This window comes from Anomaloglossus baeobatrachus, chromosome 4, assembly GCF_048569485.1.
Source record: "Anomaloglossus baeobatrachus isolate aAnoBae1 chromosome 4, aAnoBae1.hap1, whole genome shotgun sequence".
Lineage (NCBI taxonomy): Eukaryota > Metazoa > Chordata > Amphibia > Anura > Aromobatidae > Anomaloglossus > Anomaloglossus baeobatrachus.
In genome coordinates this window covers 261,772,296-261,795,371 of record NC_134356.1, presented here as the reverse complement: position 1 = coordinate 261,795,371, position 23,076 = coordinate 261,772,296, and the positions used below count along the sequence as shown (strand labels likewise).

General features: G+C 46.4%; 1 protein-coding gene across 3 annotated transcripts in view; it reads left to right on the top strand.

Annotated features, from left to right (window-relative positions):
* EEA1 (early endosome antigen 1) overlaps nt 1–23,076 on the top strand; it is a 302,741-nt gene that overhangs the window by 74,980 nt on the left and 204,685 nt on the right. For all 3 annotated transcript variants that reach the window (XM_075344800.1, XM_075344799.1, XM_075344801.1), the window contains 4 exons: nt 2,779–2,833; nt 6,006–6,071; nt 6,647–6,686; nt 21,842–21,955. In XM_075344800.1, coding sequence (XP_075200915.1) covers nt 2,779–2,833; nt 6,006–6,071; nt 6,647–6,686; nt 21,842–21,955 — 275 coding nt within the window. The remainder of the gene's footprint in view (nt 1–2,778; nt 2,834–6,005; nt 6,072–6,646; nt 6,687–21,841; nt 21,956–23,076) is intronic.

Below are 23,076 nucleotides of genomic sequence, written 5' to 3'. Positions count from 1 at the left end.
CCCTCTGCCAGCGTAAAAATAGCAGCCTGCAGCCTCCCAGAATTGTCGCATCCATTATGTGTGACAATCCCGGCACTTTTGCTGGCTAATCCCGATTTGCTCTGGTGCAGTGGCAGTTGGGGTAATATAAGGGGTTAATGACAGCTCACATCTGCCACTAAGCCCTAGATTAGTAATAGAAGGGGTTTGAGACCTCTGTCAGTCTCTGTCTGAAGTTTTAGCGGACTGTCATGTTTTCTAATGTGCCCACGCAATGCTACTTCAGTATGTAGCAGAGCCAGGATCGTTGTGGGACCTCATATGGATTACATCGGACCTGGGTTTTAGGGTTAATAAATTGTAGAACACTGTTTTTTTTGTATTTTATTTCAAATAAAGAATTTTTTTTTGTGTTTTTCTTTTCACTTCCAGTATTAGTAATTGAGGAGGTATCATGGATGCCTTCTACTACTAATGTAGGGCTTAGCTGTGAGCTGTCATTAACCCTTTATATTACCCCGATTGCCACCGCACCAGGGCAATCAGGATAAGCTGTGTAAAGTGCTGGGATTTTCACAGCCTATTTTTAGGCTGGTGGGGACCAATAACAATGGGCCTTCCCAGCCTGAAACAAGCAGCTTTAAGCTGTCTGCTTTATCAAGGCTGGGTATGAAAATTTGGGTGGGGGATGTCCACATGCTGTGTTTATTTAAATAGTTAAAAAAAAAAAAAGTAAAAGCTGCATAGCGTCCCTCCTTATTTTGATACACAGCCAAGATAAGCACATGATTGGACCTGCAGCTTCTTGCCGTATGCTTGATCTGCATTGGGTATCACAATATGGTAGGGACCCTACTCCTATTTATTTTATTTTTACACTATAGGGATGCAGACTGTGTGTGATTGTAAACAATTATAGATGCTGTCACACAGGGTGGTGGCGTGGTCTCACTACAACCAATCACACACGGGGACTGACGGGGTGGGGGAAGCAGGGAATATGTATGATGGTTAATGAGCGGACACTGAAGTAGTGTTACAGCCACGCGGGAGACTGTAAGTACAATGCTCCTGCTTTAATCCCCCTAGCCCTTTCTACCACCATTTTACAGCACATTTTTCAGGACCACATAGGTTTATATGGGGTTCGGCACCCGGGCAGATGTTCAGCTCTGGTCCCAAATCTGTTTTTTTAATTTTTTTATTTAAAATCCAACTGGACCCACCAAACCGGAACATCTGCGGGTTGGCCCATTTCTACGCCATAAGTCAGCAGTTATATAGAGTGCACACTTTTGTGAGAAATGGAAGGACGACTGTGAAGAAGTTTTAATCCGCCTCACCCCGCAGTTGAAGGTGTTCAGAAGAGTAAGTAGTGGAGAATTGGGCTCCTCGTGTGCAGTGCCCTGGACTCTCTGCCCTGAATGTACCCTAATTTTTCTCCCTAAGAGAGAAGCGACTTTAACGGTCTCTATGGGTAATAGAGCCATTATTCAGCATATAGAGGAGGGATTGGAGGGCAGTTAGAGCGGAGTCCAGGGCACTACATAATAAGATCTGGCCTGCAGCACTGGAAATTGGCCATTACTCATTGTACAGAGCCTTGCTGTTCCTGCTCCATACATTATGTAGTGGCCATTCTGAGGTACTGCAACTAAACTCTTAGGCTATGTGCCCACGCTGTGGAAAATCCGCGGAAATTCTGCGGATTTTTCAAAAATCTGCAGCACAGCTACTCCCCAGCCATTTCTATGACATTTGGGAACTGCTGTGCCCACTCTGCAGATTTTTCCGCAGCGGAAATAATGCGGATTTCCCTGCGGAAAAATCAGCAGCATGTCAATTATTCCTGCGGATTTTTCCGCAGGGTCCCATATACTTACCTGCCTCACCGGAGTCACTTTCTCCGTCCAGTGCACAGGAGTGCGGTGGATCCAGGTACAGGAAGGAAGAGGTGGGCGGGGCCTGCACGAGCTCCGGTCATGTGACATCCGGAGCTAGTGCAGGCCCGCCCACCTCCAGCACAGTGCACCAGGCGCTGACAGAGTGACACGGAAAGCGAGGTGCTGCGCGATGGAGAGAAGTATGAACTCCCCCGATCACTTCAGCACTTGTTCTGCATTGAGGATGCAGTGCCGAAGCCATGGTACTGTATCCTCAATGCAGAATGCCCGCACCATAACCGCAGGACATTCTGCAAATAATCCGCAGCATGGAAACAGACAAAGTTGTGCTGCGGATTTCTGGGAGCTCCTGCGGAATGTCCTGCGGATATAACCGCATTACACTCTTCCCGTGGGCACATGGCCTTAGGCTGCAGAAACACAGCGTAATGAATGCAGTGAAAAAAAGCCGATTTCTTACGCTCTGGATGCAGCCCCCCACCATAGACAGAGCGGGGACTGCATCCAAAGCGCACGGAATAAGTGACATGTTGCTTTTTAGAACGCAGCGATTTGGCAGCATGCAAATCACTGCGTTCTAAAAAGCAACGTGCGCATGGATTATGCACAATCTTCATAGATTATGCTGGGGACGTAGGACGCATGCAGTTACGCTGCGGTGCAATACGCACACGTGGACACATAACCTAACAGCTGTTTCTGCTCCATACCCATTTTACATCCAGCTGTTGAAGCTGAAAACATCTGATCAGTGGGGGATATTGGACACCCATTGAGCTATTATTGATGACATACATGAAGAATAGGTCACCAATATAATAGGCCTCCATTGTGAAATATCTGTCCTGAATAATTTACAGTAAAATCTGTAGCATAATTTGTTTTCTTTCTTTAGGGATGAGTTATTGCTACTTCGGCAGGAAGTACAAGACTTACAAGCATCACTTAAGGTCCGTATTATTTTGATAAGTTTGTTACAAGTTACTCATGGGGCAAAATGTGAGCGCATGCACAGTGAAATACATTTTTGTAATCCATTGATAAGCCCGTATTATGTTTAGCGCACTGCTCATTTCCTCTGATACGCACATTGCACAGGTTAGCAGGAGCTGTATGGTATGGTTCAGATTAGTGCTGCTTACCGTAGTAGGGACAGCTGGGAGTGGATCAGACGGTAGCCTATGCTTGGAGCAACAGAAGTGTCCTGTACTAAAATCAAGCTCCATTGTCTTTACACATATGTTAGCAAAGGATTCTATAAATCACACCGTGATTTAGATATTAGATTCTTATTGCATTAGTTTTTAATTTGTAAATCTGCAGGTTCTATCGAAAGTAAACCCATTATTATAAATGAAAACTGTTGCAATAATTATATATCAGGTACCAAATTGTTCTGGATGAAAATTTTCTGATCAAACTTTAATTGCATTTTTACATAACAAGGTATAACATACAGGAAGGAGGGGTAAAGCAGGACCGCGCAGGGTCCAATGGTCAGGTGTTAATGGTTTCATTCAGATCAGAAATTCGGTTCATGAACGTTACTTAAAGACAAACAGAAAAACATCAGTGCCCGTTAGTTGGAGAATTTATATGTTCAAATATCCATTTTACACCAGAAGAAGCGGTAATTGACGCTAATCCGTATTCTGCGTCTTCGGTCTGGAAGAAGCTCTGAGTGTAACCCATCTGCGGGTATTGGGTAATAAAGATATATCTCCCTTTCGTCTTCCATTACATAACAGAATTGGAGGGGGGAGGGGTATAGGAGAAAAGAGGGAACGATCCATAGGGAGGGCAGAGAAGTCAGAGCCAAGAGGTAGAACATAGGGTGATAAGAAAAGAGGTTGAGTAGGGAACAAGAGGTAAGGTACAAAAAAATAAGTATCAAGTATTGTGAAAGAGGTTAAAGAGAAGAATAGAAAAAAAGGGGGGGCGGAGAGAGAAAGAGAAACACCTACAGGCCCTGGGGCAACGAATATCCTTGAAAAATCCGGAGTCTCTTGGAAAAGAATCCAGGGCTGCCAGATTTTGACATGGTTATCGTTCGTATCGTTAACCTTAACCGGGAGTTCGTCCATGAGATCACTGTGTGAGAATTCTTTGAGCCACTCCTCCACAGGTGGGGTATCCGCTCTGCGTCAATGCCTGGGAATAACTGAACTGGCTGCTCTCAGACAGAATCTGAGTAGACCCCGTTTTTGAGTCCCAATGGAGCCCTGTAATATAGACAGGATATTCACCTGGGGGGAGGGCTGGACTCAAATTCCCGTAATTTTAACATGAGCCCTAAATACTGCGTCCCAAAAAGGCCCTACTTTGCAACACTCCCACCAAATATGAGACATTGTCCCCTTTTCGGTTCCACAGCACCAGCACAAATCCAATACCTGGATGAAAATTTTATATGTTTACTATATGTAGACAAGCACTGTAAATGTGTGGTGGATAAGTTGAGTAATAAAGTACCACTCCAGGTTTATTTATTTTATTCTTTCTTTCATTAGACCTCCAGAAATAGACTAGTATTGTCTTATTTAGTAGCTGCTTTCTATCTGACATTTCATGGAAATGTTATCTTTGGTTGGGAATTAAATTTCTTTAGAAAGGTTCTCTAGAAGTTTATAGCATGAAATATTCTCCACAGGATGGAACAAAAACTTCTATCACAGTTACTAATGATGACTAGACAGCACCTGTCACATAGTTGGAATGTAGATACAATTTTGTGTTCATTTTTTATCATTTGCATGTTTGTTAAAGGGAACCTGTCAGATAATTTGTGTTCTAACCTAGTAGCAGGGTGATGTGTGGCCTAGTAACCCCTTTCTACCCATCCCTGTGTTGTAATATTGTGCAATGTGCATGTATAAAAATGTTTTATTACTTATGTATTCCCTATGTAAATGAGCAGGAGCTCTAGCCCCATGGGCGTCACATCGCCCTGTGGGCGTTTGCATGCTGCCCGTGGTATCATGCCCCTGTGGGCGTGACACCATGGATTTACATCAGCGACGTGACCGTCGCTACTTCAGATCCCGCACAGGCGCACTTGCCATTCCTGCAGCCTTCCTTGCTTCTCATCTTTAGACGCGCTCTGCGCATGCTCAGAAGACTCCTGCGGTTCCGGTCTTGCGCAGAGCGCATCTGAAGACGAGAAGCAAGCACCCGGATAACAATGCTGCGAGAATGGTAAGTGCGCATGCACAAGATCTGAAGTAGCGATGGTCACATCACTGATGTAAATCCATGGTATCAGGCCCACAAGGGCGGGATACCATGGAAAACATGCGAACGCCCACAGGCCGATGCGACGCCAATGGGGCTTGACCCTCTGATCATTTACATAGGGTACACATAAGTAATAAAACACATTTTTTTACATTCACATTACACATTATTACAACACAGGGATGGGTAGGAAGGGGTTACTAGCCCACACATCATACTGCTACTAGGTTGGAACACGTAAATTAGCTGACCGGTTCCCTTTAATGTCTTTCGATCCTTATAGATCCATATTTCTATTCTTTTCCTTCCTGGTGTTGCAATTTCAATGTTGAGGAGTGTAGCTATAACTAGTAATCAGGAAATGTTATGAGCTAAAAACTAAGCAGTACTCCTCTCCAAATCCTGGCCTTTCCAGCACTGAGGCTCTCTTGGTCCAAACTTAATATTTTATTTTTGATTGATTAATAACCCCCCCCCCACGTCTTCCTTAGGGAGCACTAATTATCATAATTGGACTTTAGTGTTGAATGCTATCATCTCGAAAACAGTTGTGTGTAAAAATATCAGTAAAATGGAGAAACTGGAGTGAAAAATGATTAGTGAAGATTAATCACGGTAAAACATCTGTTTTTCGCCCATAATTGCATGTTGAGTTATTTGTAGGTGATTTCAGGTTTCATATAATTTCTTTGTCGCCATTACTATTCCCTGGAATACAAATCATGTGGACTCGGCCACTTCATAGGACCGCAGTGACATAACCGGGAATCTTTCAGGCCAATTGTTTCCTATATGAAGACTTTACATTCACCCTGAGTCATATGAATGTATTTTGTTTTTTTTTTTTTTTTTTTTTTTAATTAAATATATTGTCTTTTTGTGATTTAGGAAGAGAAATGGTATGCTGAAGAATTGAAGAAGGAGTTGGAAAATGTTCAAGAGCAACTGAAGCAAGTAATTCCTTTAGGATTTTTGATGTAGGATCTAAAACGTCTTTTTATCACAGAAATTACAACATTATGTCACACGGGTTTAAAAATGGAGTATTTTGCATTGCTAAATCTACATTTTCTAGAGTCAGTCATATGCAGATTTTTCCCTGCTTTGGAACAGAGCTGAGTAGAGTTCCTTCCAAAAATGTTGCTTTTATCATTAAAAGGCTCAGCTTTGTATTCGACTATGGTACTGTATATTCTGAGTCCAGTCAAAGGGAGTTTCCATGTTGGCGTGAATAAACCCTGTATTCTCACAGCTTATTTGGTATCAGTTCACAGATGCTCTTACACACATATACTGTATTTGTATATACCCTGCGTCACACAAGCACAGTACCCTCTCATCCTTTACATTAGGTTGCCACTTATGCTGGTACGTACATTCACGGTTCAGCCATTGTTTGTCACTCCTGTGTGTATAGGTTCAGATTTTCTTGCACCTCTATATAGAGTCCCAAAATGTTTTCCGTAAAGCTTTTCCTCAGTGTTATAACTTACTTTTTCCTATTTTATTATTAATTTTCTTTTCTTTAGAATGCAATACCTGATGGAGTGACCACAGTATCATCTACAGGTGACTATTATTTTATTCCCATTGGGGAAGAGTTTCCTTGTTCATGGTTGGTTTATGGGCAAAGTTAAAATGCTCTTGCTTTGTTTAGGAAAATACCCACAGTTTAGTGTAAATGAGTCAGTACGTAACTAGTCCTTCTCGCATCTGATTTTTTTCCATGGACCCAAACTTGCTCGGGCAGTGGTGTTTGCTCCAACTATAAGATCAATATCAAATAAGTCTCCATGCTTTTGTGATTCCTATTTGTCTGACGTGAAAATCTGACTTATGAACTACCCCATAAACTTATACGTACAAGTGCTATCCATGAAAAACATGGATAGCCCTCGTTCAAGAATGACTACACAGGTCTGCAAAAATTTTTTTTCGAGAGCTGTTTTGGTTATTCCATGTAATCTTTGTTTTTGAGTGCGCTGAATCCGAAAATGACCTGTATTTGACAGCATCCGGCATTGAATATCCCCTTACATGGTGTGGAGCGCGGATATGTGCGTTCCATACAGGGGCTTGCACGGAGCGTCTGAGAGGTGTTTCCCTGTGAGATGCGTCACTTAGCAGTGAGCACGCCCTAATTGTGACAGGTCTTGGATATGTGCGATGCCCCTGGTGATGCGCCTGCCTAGTGAGACCGGATGTGACGTGTTTTTTGCACTCGGTGTCCTTTTGTCTGTGTGGAGCGCGGATGTGTGCGTTCCACACAGGAAGCCTGCGCAGAACGTCCAAGGGGTTTGCCTTGGTAGCTCTAGGACCTGCCCCATTCAGGGATAAACACGCCCCTAGTATCTACGTCTGGAGGGGTTGTAATTGCTGATAGGCGCACCGTTATAGCGTTTCCTGATTGGCTTGTTGATGTACACCCGGAATGATCCCGGATGTGATTCACATACCGGATATGTATGTTTCACTTTGGAACGCACGCTGCATCCAGCCACCATGTTCTTCCATATAGCGTGGCTTTACATCTCTGGAGAGTGATAATAATGACTGAACATAAAACACCTGGGGATGAAACTGGCCATTGGTAAGTTTCTGATTGAGTGCATTTTATGATTGGCTCTGCTATGCTTATATACTCTCTTTTATGCCTGCCTCAGCTCCTATGTGAGTTTGGGTGTAGGACCTTTAACCTCTAATGTAATACTGAAGTCCCCTGATGAGTCTGAAGTGATGAAACGCGTCGGGACGAGGGCCAGGAACATTGTAGGGGCATAAGAGAGGACTAGATGTGGTCTGTTCTTGTAAGAGCAGAAGCCTTGGGGTGTCAGGTGTTATGAAGATTTCCTAGGGTCAATTGTAGGGCCAGCTGATGCTGTGTGGACCCATATAGAGGAAGTCCTGTGTACCCCAAGCTGCAAGAATGGGTGAGATCATTCCTAACTCATTCTACTAAATTTGAATTGGTGAATTCCTCTTTGAGGATCACCGTGCACTATTTGTTTATTATATTGAGTTGTTTTTGATGATTTTTTAGATACTCATATATTGGACCACTGTCCCTATTGGAGTGATAATCATCTTACTCAGTTTTGTTGTGTATTTTGTGTTTTTTTGCTTGTTTTGTTGTGTCATAGGTTCTCTGGAAATGTGAGTGTTGTATCTAATGACAACAATCCAGAGAACTTTGGGTTATTACATATTTTAATCTAAATTTTAATGGAATAGATTAAAAGTTATATTTTAGCCGCTGAATGCTGATTTCTCTAATTTGAAGTGGCCTATTCTCCTATATCAGGAGCTGCTGTTTGACAACTATAAGATCAATATCAAATAAGTCTCCATGCTTTTGTGATTCCTATTTGTCTGACGTGAAAATCTGACTTATGAACTACCCCATAAACTTATACGTACAAGTGCTATCCATGAAAAACATGGATAGCCCTCGTTCAAGAATGACTACACAGGTCTGCAAAAAAATGTTTTCGAGAGCTGTTTTGGTTATTCCACGTAATCTTTGTTTTTGAGTGCGCTGAATCCGAAAATGACCTCCGTTTTGTCATAGGACATCACGTTTTTTGACAATTTAAGCAACTATGTTAAATAAGACAATACCTCAAAATAAATGAAAATAGACTCATCAAATAAATTTTTTATTACAAATGTTTCATGAAAATAATTTTTTAACTGCAATGAGCTCACTAACCCACACTAAAATCGATTCTTCTTCCCTGTGAGGCTTCTCTTTGTACATTTACACTTGTGGGTAGCATCTGTAATGTCTCTCTGAAGCGTCCAACAGTAGTCTGCCATCATTGTAATGCTCCATCTTCCCTGGTATCTTCTTTCCATCTCTTTAATGTCTTGGTGGAATCGTTCACCTTGCTCTTCACTCACAGCTCCCAAATTTTCAGGAAAGTTGTTAAGGTGGGAATGGAGGAAATGCACTTTCAAACTCATCAGGCAACCAAAAGCTTGAAATGCTTTCAGCATTCGTCCGACGATTTGTTTGTAGTCAGGGTCTTTGTTATTGCCTAAAAATTTCTCTACAACCTCTTTTAAATGCAATCCACCCTTCTTTTTGAGGATGCGTCATGGTATTGATATACTCTTGATCAGCTATAAGCCTTCTAATGTCTGGTCCGACGAACACACCTTCCTTCAATTTTGCCTCTGAGAGGCCTGGAAACTTGGTGACCAAGTATTTGAAGCATTCTCTATCTTTTGGAAGTCATTTTACGAATTGCTTCATCCATCCCCATTTGATGTGGAGAGGCGGTAGAAGAACTTTATGGGGAGGAACCAAAGTTTTTTGGAGGACATTTTTTTCACCAACTGTGAGCACCCTCGGCTGCCAATTCTTCTTGGTCCAGTGATTTTGTCGGTCTCGACTGTCACATAGACACAGACAACAAGGGTATTTGGCACAAGACTTTCAAATCCCCGCATACTTGCCAATCGTGGTTTTCATATTTAAGTTTACGAAGAACCAATTCCAAGCTCTTGTAGGTTTCCTTGAGGTGTACGGAATGACCTACAGGGATGGAAGCATAAAAACTGAGACTTCTTTTTGAAGAATCTATAAAAAGGCGCCATTGCGCTGACTCGTATTGGATTGTGAATTGACCCATTAAACCTTCGACATCGATGCAATAAACCAACTTATCTTCCTGGGCAAAGTAAGGAACGAACTCGTCTTCATGATGTCTGAACCATGAAAAAGACACTCCTGGCAACAATAAATTTTTGCTTTTGAGCCTTGAGCCAACTAACTTAGCAGCATCTTTGGAAAGATTTAAGTCTCTTACCAAATCATTCATCTCCTCCTGGGAAAACAATTTTGGTCTTGTATCCTCTTCAAAGTCAGAACTTGATTCATCTGGTTCAGGTATGACTCCACCTTCATCGGACATAGTTATCCCTTCCAAGGTAGCAGGGGCCTTGGGTACTGGTATATCTGTACCATAGGGGATGGGACGAATTGCTGAGTGAATATTGGGGTATGAAATGGAGTGCTTCCATTTTGAATTATACCCTTTCACATCGCATGAACAAAAGTAACAATCGTCATTTTGCTCTCGCCATACCATAGGAATCCCATAACGGAAAGCTTTTTTTTTACCCTTGAACCAATTTCGTAGGTCCTCAACACACAGTTTGCACACTTTGAGGCACCCAAGCTTTATTTTGAAATTTAAGTTTTAGTCAGAAATATGCGAAGTATACTTTTTTCACAAAGTCTGTAATATTCAGCTGTTGCTTCAACACTGTATATTCACCACAAATGTAACAAACTGTCAGGCAAATTAATACACTTCCGCTGAGCCATAATGCTAACTTTGGGAAACACAGTTGAATATGAAGAGCTAACACGAACTGAGATTAAAAAGTGTGAACAGGTGAGAACAAAGATAAAACAATTGAAACCAGCCCGGGCATGTCAGAGCCCGCTCGTTCAGCTTACAAAATGTTGATGCTGGTTTCATTAGCTCACTCTGAAAGTTCTTTTCTTTGAAAGTTACCGTATTTTTCGGACCATAAGATGCAATTTTTCCCCCCCAAATGTTGGGGGAAAGTAGGGGGTGCGTCTTATGGTCTGAATATAGGGCTGCCGCCGGGAATGGGGGTGCTGCGGTGGAGCGGGCCATCGGGGGCACGAGCAGGCTGTGGCAGCGCCTGCTGTGACCACGTGGGCCTGCTCATTACATATGCACGCCCATCATCCCTCAGCGCTGAAGCCAGCACTGACAGGTGGGCGGAATGATGGGCTGGGGTGCGCGCATATTAAACAGACTGCCGTGATCGCCCCTGGCAACTACAGCCTGCAGTGATCATGTGCGGCTGTATTCACTGCTCCCCGCACATCATAATCAGCGTGGGGGGCAGTTGAATCAGTACAGCATACTCACTGTTCCCCTTCAGCATCGCGATGTTCTCCCGTCTGCCGGTGAGCTGATCTGTGTAGAGAGCGGTGAGCACAGCGATGACGTCATCGCTGTGTGCGCCGCTAGTCACGCAGGTCAGCCAGCAGATAGCAGGACATTGCAATGCTGCAGGGGAACAGCTCCACACAGATCAGCGGCACTGCTGCCTCCACAGACAGGGGGAGGAGCAATGCTGCATGGAGCAAGGAAAGGTGAGTATAAACGTTTGTTTTTTTTTTTTTTGTGCGATACAGAATACATGCCATATAGCAGGATGGATGGCGGTATATAGCAGGATGGATGGCGGTATATAGCAGGATGGATGGGAGTATATAGCAGGATGGATGGGAGTATATAGCAGGATTATAGTAGGATGGATGGCGGTATATAACAGGATGGGAATATATACCAGGATGGCAGTATATATCAGGATGGTGGCATATAGCAGGATGGCAGTATAGATCAGGATGGGGGTATATAGCAGGATGCCAGTATATAGCAGGATAAGGGCATATACCAGGATGAGGTATATATACAAGGCAGGAGGATCATTACCAGGATGGGGTACCTTAGCAGAGAATTGGGGGACATTACCCCCCATAACAGTGTCAGCAGTAGATCCTCGCCCTATAACAGTATGTCATGACCACGTTTTTTGCTTAAAATTTTATTTTCCTATTTTCCTTCTCTAAAACCAGGGTGCGTCTTATGGTCTGGTGCGTCTTATGGTCTAGTGCGTCTTATAGTCCGAAAAATACGGTATATTTTTTGGCATTTTATATCTTCAATGCATTGATGTGAATTAATACTAATTTTGACTTTCAAAACCCTAAAAAAAAAAATATATCAAATTATGAAAAATGTACTAAATTTGAAGAGAATTTTGCATTTTGTGGCAAATCCTGACATCCAGGATTTTTTTTTTCAATATTTTTTTCATTTTCAGCACATTAAAATACATGGAAATTAGATAAAAATAATCAAACAGCTTTATAGTCGCAGACCTGTGCTATCGTCTGAAAGAGGCTTAAAAGGAACCCATCAGATAATTCACACTTCCCCAACCATCTCCAGCATGAATCAGGGACAAACCCCTCATTGTAGGTATCTATGTTTTACTCTAAAGTGCTGTGGCGTTTCATAGATGACATAATTTGAAACGGAGCCTGGAAATCATCTAGGTTGTCTCTCACTGACTTCTTCCAGATCAACTGCTAGATTGGCCAGTCTGGTAGTTCTCCGTGCAATTGAGCCAGGATGCAAGGGGTCAGCCACCAAGATGTTATTTGTCCCCATCACTGTCTTCTTTTTAAAGCTTGTCCACTAGATCTGTTATGTATAATATGGGCCCATTGGGGTCAGAAAAGATAAAATGATACTCAGACCCCTTAATGCTCCTCCATACTACTGACTGTGTCCCCCAACGTGGTTAGAATGTCAAGGCTGCAGACCATCAGTGACAGGGGGACCTTTTTAAAGGAGTATTTGTTCTTTATTTTTACGGACTCCATGGGCTTACTTTTAAACCATGAATGATTTTCTCTTTTTACATGTTTGCGTATTCTTTCCCTTCTTCCAAGAACTATACCTTATTTTTCCTTATCAGGGCTTGATTATGATGACTCTTATTTTAAAATTAGGCACTTAATTTTACAATGTAGTTTAGTGGAATAGAGAAAACAAACTTCAACTGTGTTGAGAGGGCAAAAAAACCCAGCAACTTTTAGGGTTCTCTTTGCGACATTCATTATGTGGCAAAAATGATCTGGAAAATTATTTTTCAGGTCCCTAGGATTTAAATATTACCAAGCTTCTTCGGCTTTTTTTTATACATATATTTTTAGGAGCTGAAAAAATTCAGAAATTTCTAAAATAAAAAAACAAAATTGTTTTAAGTCACCATTTTTAAGACTATGGGATACTTAGCACGCTGCGTCATCGCTTGCCGATGATGGCGATGCCGAGCGCGATAGTCCCCGCCCTTGTCGCACATGAGATATCTTGTGATAGTTGCCGTCGCAAACATTATCGCTACGGCAGCTTCACACGCACTTAGCTGCCCTGCGACATCGCTCTGGCCAGCAACCCGCCTCCTTCCTAAGGGGGCGGGTCGTGCGGCGTCACAGCGATGTCACACGGCAGGCTGCCAATAGAAGCAGAGGGGCGGAGATGAGCGGGACGTAAACATCCTGCCCACCTCCTTCCTTCCGCATAGCCGGTGGACGCAGGGAGATGTTCCTCGCTCCTGCGGCTTCACATACAGCGATGTGTGCTGCCGCAGGAACGAGGAACAACATCGTATCTCCTACTGGTGCGACATTATGGAAATGTCCGACACTACACAGATCACCGATTTACGACGCTTTTGCGATCGTTTATCAGCATATCTAGGCTTTACATGTTGCGACGTCGTTACTGGCGTCGGATGTGCGTCACTTTCGATTTGACCCCGACGATATCACAGTAGCGATGTCGCAATGTGCAAAGTACCCCTTTAGAACCTTTTTCGTTTTCTCTGTGTGAAGGTTTCTTTTTTTCTTCATCGTTCCTTATGGGAGACCCAGACCATGGGTGTATAGCTTCTGCCTCCGGAGGACACACAAAGTACTACACTCAAACGTGTAGCTCCTCCCTCCTAGCATATACACCCCCTGGTAGCCAGTCCTAGCCAGTTTCAATGCTTTGTGTTCAGGAGGTCACACACACACATGCATTCTCTGATTTTTGATTTTTGATTTTTTGGATTTCAAAGATTTGGAAGAAAAGCGGGTCCAGTCTGGACTCCCGGCATGTCCCTTCTCACCCCACTGTGTCGGCGGTGCTGTTAAGGTTGATTTTACAAGGCTGGAGCCTTCACATGCCGCGCTCCTTCACCATCCCCTGGGGCTCTGGCTTGAAGTGGGAGCCATCACGGTTCTCACTGCTTTGCAGGAGACCGGTCTCCATCCGCAGCCCTTTCAGGATCCTGCCGGACGGAGCGCTCACCTCCCAGGGACCTGGCACCTGCGTCTCACAAGCTAAGTACTGAGACGTTTTTACCACAGAAAGTGGTCTTTCCAGGGGTCCCTTGTACTTTATTTATTGGGGAGAGTGTGTTTTATGACTGTGTTAACATTTCCGGCCGGTTCTCCAGTTTTCACTGGAGAACCGCGCCGATGGTGCCTGCACGCTGGCCGCATGTTTAAATCTAGGCCCCGGCTTCGCCTGAGGCCTAGTTTCAGTTTTCACTGCCCCTGCATGTCAGTCATGCAGAGGGACAGTGCGGCTCCGCCCAGCGGCTGTTCAGCACAGGGAATGGACACTCCTCACTGAGGAAAGATTCCCTCCCCTGTCTACCTCATTTGCCCGCTCTCAGAGTAGGCCCTGCCCCCTCTCCTCGCTCCGGTCGCCATTTTCTCAGCGTTCTCAATGTCTGCATAGGCACAGAGATACCACATTGTGACAAATGGGGGCCTGGGCTGGGGGACTGGAGGGCACAGAAATGTATGTTAAACGGTCTGGCAAGCCACAACCTCCGGTTGTGCAGCTGCTTATATTCTCTGTTTATATACTCTGCTGGGGGTCATTCTGGACAGAGCCCCCACTTCTGCAGCATGTCTCACATCAGAGCAAGGCTGCAAGGCTGTTCTTAATATGCACTGCATGTAGACTCGTACTGCCTGTACCGAGCACATAAACACTCAGGCTGGAGGCTCATCAGTGGTCCCTCCAGCTGCTCCGGCTCCGGTGGTGCTGAGCATGCATTAGCCCCCTTCTCAGGGCGCTTCTGCTGCTACGGCTCGCTCAGCAAAGCTCACAGGGAACTCTTCATCTGGTCTCAGACCCCATCCTTCTAAAATGGAGACGCAGGGTCCCCTGTCCTTCCCCGTCCCGCAGCTCTGATTCACGAGCTGACTCACTGGACGAGGAGGATGTCTTTAATAGGGGCTCGGACGCTACTTCATGTACCATTGATCTGTCCGAAGGTGATGCAGATGCTAATGAATTGATTGCGTCCATTATATTTGTACTGGACCTCAATCCGCCTGTATCAGGGGAGCATCCCCCTCTGGCAGAAAGGCATCAGTATACCTTAAAGAGAACAAGGAGTGTGTTCCTTAACCACTCCAGTTTTCAGCCCACTGTGACAAAGCCCAGAGCCTGTCCTGACAGACGCTCCCAAAGCATGGTTCTGATGACTGTTTCCCCCTTCCACCAGAGGTGGTCAAGGAGTGGGCTCATTCACCAAGGGTGGTCCCTCCGATGTCTAGACTTTCAGCCCGGATAGTTGTATCAGTGGCTGACGGCACCTCTCTAAGGATCCCACTGTACATTAATTCTGTACTGGACCTCAATCCGCCAGTATCAGAGGAGCAACCCTCTCTGGCAAAAAGGCACCAGTTTACCTTGCCTAAGAGAACAAGGAGTGTGTTCCTTAACCACTCCAGTTTTCAGGCCACTGTTACCAAGCCCAGGGTCTGCTCTGACAAACGCTTCCCAAAGCGTGGTTCTGATGACAGTTTTCCCCTTCCACCAGAGGTGGTCAAGGAGTGGGCTCATTCACCAAAGGTGGTCCCTCCGGTGTTTAGACTCTCAGCCCGGACCGTTGTATCAGTGGCTGATGGCTCCTCGCTTAAGGTTTTGCTGTCCGCCAGGTTGTCCTTCTGGCCAAATCTGTATGGAGGCGGCAGGGGCCTCGTTCTCCCCAGCTTTTGCAGCAGTGCGGGCTTTCAAAGCCATCTCTGCTTCTCTAGAGGAGATGCATTCCCTCACAGGGGCTCTATGCCCGAAATGGTTGCCTTAACTTCCAGACTTAAGTCTTTTCATCCTATGTCATGTCTGCCATGCTGGAGACTCTCACCGCACTGCGGTGGCCTCGGCTAATTTCCTCGCTATCCGCAGGCTCCTGTGGCTTCGGAAGTGGAAGGCAGATGCTTCTAAAGAAGTTCCTTGCTGGGCTCCCTTTTGCTGGGACCAGACTATTCGGGAACAACTGGATGAAATTATTAAGGAAGCTCTTGGCGGGAAGAGTTCTTCCATGCCACAAACCTGTCCAGGGCAGGAATCAGTCGAGGTTTCGTTCTTTTCGTTCCTCCATCTGATCGTTCTCTAAGCCCTCGGCCTCGTCCACTAGCTCAGCCAAGGATCGTAAACCCAAATGGCGCACGAAGCCGCGTCCTCAGAAGACCGCAGGAGATGCTGCCACTAAGTCAGCCTCCTCCTGGCTATCTGGCCACGCCAGCAACGTCCTTGGTCGGTGGCAGGCTCTCCCACTTTGGCGACGTATGGTTTTAACACGTCTCCGATCAGTGGGTGCGGGATACCATCTCCCACGGCTACAGGATAGAATTCTATCCAGCCCGCCAAACAGATTTTTTTCTGTCAACTCCCCCCTGCTCCAAGGCCGCCGCCTTCTCACAGGCTGTGGCATTCTTGCAGGCCAATGGAGCAATTGTACCGGTTCCCGACTGGGAACGGTTCTGAGATTTCTGCTTAAATCTATTCCTAGTCCCCGAAGAGGGCGGTGCCTTCCGACCTGGATCTCAAGCTTCTCATGCAGGTTCAGGTGCGGCATTTTCGCATGGAGTCTCTGCGATCAATCAATGACCCAAGGAGATTCCCTAGCATCCATCGACATCAGAGATGCCTATCTGCATGTGCCAATCGCAGTTTCACACCAGCGTTGGCTACGTTTTGCAATCAGAGTGGTCCAATTCGTGTCTCTTCCCTTGGGGTTAGCCACGGCCCCTCGAGTATTCTCAAGATCGGGGCAGCTGTGATTGCGGTCCCGCACCTCTAGGGGTTGGCAGTGATCCTTTTGTCCTGGACGGCCTTCTAGTCTGGGCTTCATCCAGTGCAGACTGTTAGCAGAGTGCCTCGTTCACTCTCGCCACTCTAACCAATTTGGGTGGCTTGTCATTCTGTCAAAGTCCACTCTGACTTCGACCCAGAAGTTCACGTACCCAGGGACGCAATTCGAGACTCTGTCGGCACTTGTGAAGCTGCCCTTAGTCAAACAGCAGTCCCTCCGCTGGCGGTCGACGTCGTTCCATCAGGCACCTAATACAGGTGCTGGATCAGATGGTGGTGTCAATGGAAGCGATTCCCTTGCCCAGTTCCATCTGCGTCCTCTGCGGCTGGATATTTTCAGCTGTTGGAACAAGCGGACTTCCTCCTTCCACGGGGTGGTGGGTTCGCCACAGACCAGGGGCTCGTTTCAGTGGTGGCTTCGGCCCCTCTGTCTCAGGGACGCTTCTTCCTGGCCCCGTCCCGGGTGATCCTCACCAGGATGCTAGTCTATCCGGCTGGGGAGCAGTATATCTCCACCATGGAGCGCAGGGCACTTGGACTCTGTCCGAATCAGCCCTCTGGATCAATGTGCTGGAAATCAGAGCTGTGTTTCTAGCTCTCTAAGCCTTTCACCATCTGTTGGCGGCCAGGCACATTCGAGTCCAGTCAGACAACGCTACAGCGTTTGCCTACATCAACCTCCAGGGCGGGACACTCAGCCGCCTGGCAATGTTGGAGGTTCATCGCATTCTTCAGTGGACGGAGGACTCCTAGTCCACCATATCCGCAGCCCACATCCCAGACGTGGAAAACTGGGAGGCAGATTATCTCAGCCGTCAAACCGTGGCTCCACGATCCTCAGGTTTTTGCGGCAGACGCACTGGTTCAAGTTTGGTCCCAGCTTCGTCTGTCTTACGTGTTTCACCCTCTAGTTCTTGCCCAGAGTTCAGCGCAAGATCAGAAAGGAGGGCCGTCGGGTCATTCTCATTACTCCAGACTGACCCAGGCAAGCTTGGTACCCTGACCTGCTCCGTCTGTCCGTAGAGGTGCCATGGCATCTCCCGGACTGTCCAGACCTTCTCTCACGAGGTCCGTCTTTCCGCCAGAATCCTGCGGCTCTCAGATTGACGGCGTGGCTTTTGAGTCCTGGATCTTGACGACTTCTGGTATCCCTCCTGAAGTCATCTCCACTATGACTCGAGCTCGGAAGTATCCTTTGGCCTTTTTGGCCTTGCCGACCCTCCTGTCCCTTAAGGGACAGGTCTCGGCTCTGTCAGTGTTGTGCCAGCGGCGTATCGCCCGGCTGGCTCAGGTGCGCTCCTTCATGCAGGGCGCATCTCACATCATTCCCCCTTACCGGCGGCCTTTGGAGCCCTGGGACCTTAATCCGGTCCTCACGGCTTCCGGAAACCCCCCTTTGAGCCTCTTAGGGAGGTTTCTTTGTTTCGTCTTTCACAGAAAGTGGTCTTTCTAGTGGCCATAACTTCCCTCAAGAGAGTCTCTGTTTTGGCTGCACTCTCTTCGGAGTCACCCCTTTTTTTGTTTTTTCATCAAGACAAGGTGGTTCTCCGTCCGACTCCGGACTTTCTCCCTAAGGTGGTTGCTGCTTCCACCTTAACCGGGGCATTTTCCCTGCCTTCCTTTTTTCCGGCTCCTGTTCATCGCTTGGAAAAGGCGTTGCATACTCTGGATCTGGTGCGGGCGCTCCGGATCTATGTGTTCTTAGGCGGTGCACCTCTCTTTTGTGCTGACCACTGGTCAGCGTAAGGGCTTCTCGGCATCTAAGCCGACCCTGGCTCGTTGGATTAGGTCGGCCATTTCCGATACCTACCAGTGTACTCAAGTGCCTCTCCCGCCGGGGATCAAGGCACACTTAACCAGAGCTGTCGGTGCCTCTTAGGCTTTCAGGCCCAGGCTACGGCTCAGCAGGTCTGTCAGACTGCCACTTAGATTAGTCTGCATACCTTTTCGACGCACTACCAAGTGCATGCTCATGTTTCGGCAGATGCGAGCTTGGGCAGACGCATCCTTCAGGCGGCTGTCGCCCATTTGTGAAGTTAGGTTTCGCCTACTTCTCAGTTTTTCTGTTTATTCCCACCCATGGACTGCTTTGGAACGTCCCATGGTCTGGGTCTCCCATAAGGGACGATGAAGAAAAAGAGAATTTTGTTACTTACCATAAATTCTTTTTCTTATAGTTCCGACATGGGAGACCCAGCACCCTCCCTGTTGCCTGTTGGCAGGTTTCTTGTTCTGTGTGTTTTCACCGGCTGTTGTTGTTGTAGACAGAGGTTCCGGTTGTTCCGGGTTTTGCTCTGTCTCTACTTGTGGGTGGATGTCCTCCTTCAGCTTTTGCACTAAACTGGCTAGGACTGGCTACCAGGGGGTGTATATGCTAGGAGGGAGGAGCTATGGTGAATAATAATAAACACCCCACCTACCCCCCGCAATTCTGCATTTTGATTTATTTTTTTCCTCTTTACGACTTTCATCAGTCGGCATAATTAATTCTAGATTTTTATACACCGGACATTTCCAGACATGTTTGAAATGATACCGTACACAGACAGCCAATATTCCATGTACCAGAATATCCAGTGTCTGTTTGGGTTTTCTAGAAAAATATCAGTGGCCAGTCCCTTAAAACCATTTTAGATGCCCGCATTGATGGAATGTGTCCAATTCATACTGCCTAAGTTTTGGACAGCAAAAATCACCTGTCTGGTTTCCTTTCATACATAAGCAGGTGTATTTTATTTTATTTTTTTTTTACCAAGTTGTATCCATTTTTATTTATATATTGAGTAAAATACTTTTATCATCGAAGCAATATCGTATCACTTTGATTTGCCTCGATCTGACCTCTGGGACTCTCACTAATCCTGAGAATTAATTGGGTGCAGTACCGGTTTAGTCGATATTAATATTATGGATATAGTGCAGACAATAAAAGGCAAAAGTTATAAAACTTTAGTTTGTACGAGCCTAGCGGTCCAACTTCCAAAAATCGCTTAAGAACAATATAATACTAATATTTCAACTAATAGCTCCAAGCCAAAATATTAATACTGGTTTAGTGTTGTGTCCCCTATACGGTTATTGTCATGCACTCCGGTGCCCCGGGTCGCACTAAATGGAGGGGCCAACATTGATCTTATTTAAGTGGGCTGGGAGCACTGCTCTGTTGGGAAACCTTAGAAGGACACAGTGCTGCATAGCTTGTAGGTTTGATCTTCACCTTCATCATGTTGACATTATCTAGTGGACCCCTGCTATTCTCCATCTACACCTTCAGCCTGGGACAGCTCATAGAGTCCCACGGCTTTCAGTATAATCTCTATTCCGATGATACACAGATCTACCTCTCTGGACCTGACATTACCTCCTTACTAACCAAAATCCCACAATGTCTGTCTATTATTTCATCCTCTGCGCGATTCCTAATGCTTAACATGGACAAAACGGAATTCATTCTCTTTCCTCCTCCTCACTCAACTCCTCCACCAAGCCTATCCATCAAAGTTGATGGCTGTTCACTCTCCCCAGTCTCACAAGCTTGTTGCCTTGGAATAACCCTTGATTCTGCTCTATCCTTCAAGCCGCACATCCAAGCCCTCTTCACCTCATGCCGACTACAACACAAAAATATCTCCTAGATCTGTGCTTTCCTTAACCAAGAATCAGCAAAAACATTAGTGCATGCCCTCATAATCTCCAGCCTCGACTACTGCAACCTCCTGCTCTCTGGCCTCCCTTCCAACACTCTTGCACCCCTCCAATCTATCCTGAACTCTGCGGCCCGCTTAATCCACCTCTCTCCTCGCTATTCTCCAGCCTCGCCACTCTGCCAATCCCTTCACTGGCTTCCCATTGCCCAAAGACTCCAGTTCAAAACATTAACCATGACCTACAAAGCCATCTACAACCTGTATCCTCCTTACATCTGTGACCTGGTTTCCCAGTACCTACCTGCACGCACGCAACCTCAGATCCTCACAAGATCTTCTCTACTCCTCTCTTACCTCCTCTTCCCACAATCGCTTACAAGATTTCTCCCATGCCTCCCCCATACTCTGGAATGCTCTAACCCAGCATATCAGACTCTCTCCTACCGTGGAAAGCTTCAAGAGGAACCGGAAGACCCACCTCTTCCTACAAGCTACAATAACCTTTAGTCCAGCACAACACTGCGCAACCAGCTCTGTCCTCACCTATTGTACTATCACCCATTCCCTGTAGACTGTGAGCCCTCGTGGGCAGGGTCCTCTCTCCTCCTGTACCAGTCTGTTTTGTATTGTTAATGATTGTTTTACTAGTGTTTATGTATACACTTTCTCACTTGTAAAGCGCCATGGAATTAATAGCGCTATAATAATAATAATAATATATGCTTGCGTCTGTAAAATAATCTATGTAAACATAAAACTGTAAAATGTCTCTAAACGAATTGCCTAGTTTAGAAACTGTTTCAAATTCTCAGCTGAGGAATTCAGAGTTAATAGAGCGGGTCATCTGTTCAGAACCCACGAGCAGAGGACGACTATAAAGAGCATGTGCCATTCTCCAGGACAGATGTTGATTTAAATGGCACTACATAATATGAGCACAACTACAAGTGCACAAAAGTAAATTCCAGTGGGTACAGCCAATCTGCTATACTGTGGGGAGTTCCAACAAACAAACCCACATAATGGGAAAAAAACTGAGGGCGCTCCCAACGTGAAGGAAAAAGCAAATCAATCCCGTGAGTGCATATAGAGTAAAGAATAAGTGAAAATATAAATTGTTTTATTTAAAAAAACAAAACACATTTTGGCTGCATCCAGCCTTCTTCAGGTGTTTACCACCTGAAGAAGGCTGTATGCAGCCGAAACACATTGTTTTTTTAATAAAAAGTATTATATTTTATTTAACCTTTATTCTAGCTGCATTCATTGAATCGATCCGCTTTTTTCTTTACGTTGGAAACGCCCTCTGTTTTTTTTGTTGTTTTTTCACTTCAGTAACCAAAATGTTCATGCCTTACAGAACTCCAGTCCCTGGAGCAACAGCTGGAAGAAGCAAAGACCGACATCTTTAATATTAAGCAAATGAAGGACTTGTTTGAGCAAAAAGCGGCTCAGCTGGCTACAGAATTGGTTGGTAAGTATTGTGTGTGTATATATAATGGGTGGTTAGATTTCTCTATCGTTTCATTGGGGGACACAGGACCATGGGTTATGCTGCTGTCACTAGGAGGCTGACACTAAGTAAACAGAAAAAGTTAGCTCCTCCCCAGCAGTATAACCCCTGAGCCGGAGGCGGGCTCAATCAGTTTTTTGCTTAGTGTCGTAGGAGGCTGATGTGGGCCGACTGGGCCCCCTTCAGCCACTTGATTTTTTGCGTATTTTTTTCATTTTTTCTCGGCGACGCTCGTCGCTCTCATCTGTGGTACTTTTCTGTTTCTGCAGGTATCGTACTTCTCTTCCTCAGCTCTCGCAGCCCGGTGGGTACCACTCCCTAGGGTCGCAGAGGTTTGAGTCTTTGGGCCCTCGCCCCCATCCATTCCCGCGGTACCATTCCCTGGTGTGTTCGTGCGGGGCAGAATCTTCCTGGGCACCCCTATCCGCTCTGCGGTATCACCCCAAAGGGCGCAAGGGGCTCGGCAAATAGGGACTGGACCACAGCGCGTCTCGATCTGGATGGGGCCCGCAGCGCTGCTACGTTTTTAGGGGCTTCTACCCCCCACCAGCGTCCACCTCCCTGCCTTCTTCAGACTCCCTGGTGCCCGCAGCCATCCCTTCTGCGAGCGGAGCACACAGGAGCATGTGCAGAGTCTCAGCCTGCACTCTGGAGCGCGCCGAGGATCAGGTAGGACACCCTCTCCTACCTTCTCCCCCTCGGGCGGCTGCAACAATTTAGGCCCCGGTCTGGGCCTAGTCTCCGGGAGTTTCGGATCGCTGCTGCGACGCCGCCGGGTCCGCCGCCGCTGCCTCTGCCCGCGCGGCAGCGTCACACTGTAGCCCCCGGCTTCGGCCGGGTCCTCGGCGTCCTAGGCCGCGTCGCCGCCGCCTCGCGGCCGGGTCCGCCGGCGCTGCCTCTGCCGCGAGGCAGCGTCAAAATTTAGCCCCCGGCTTCGGCCTGGTACTCGGCGTCCCAGGCTGCGACGCCGCCGCCTTGCTCCCGGATCCGCCGGCGCTGCCTCTGCCCGCGTGGCAGCGCCATACATTAGCCCCCGGCTTCGGCCGGGTCCTCGGCGTCCTAGGCCGCGTCGCCGCCGCCTC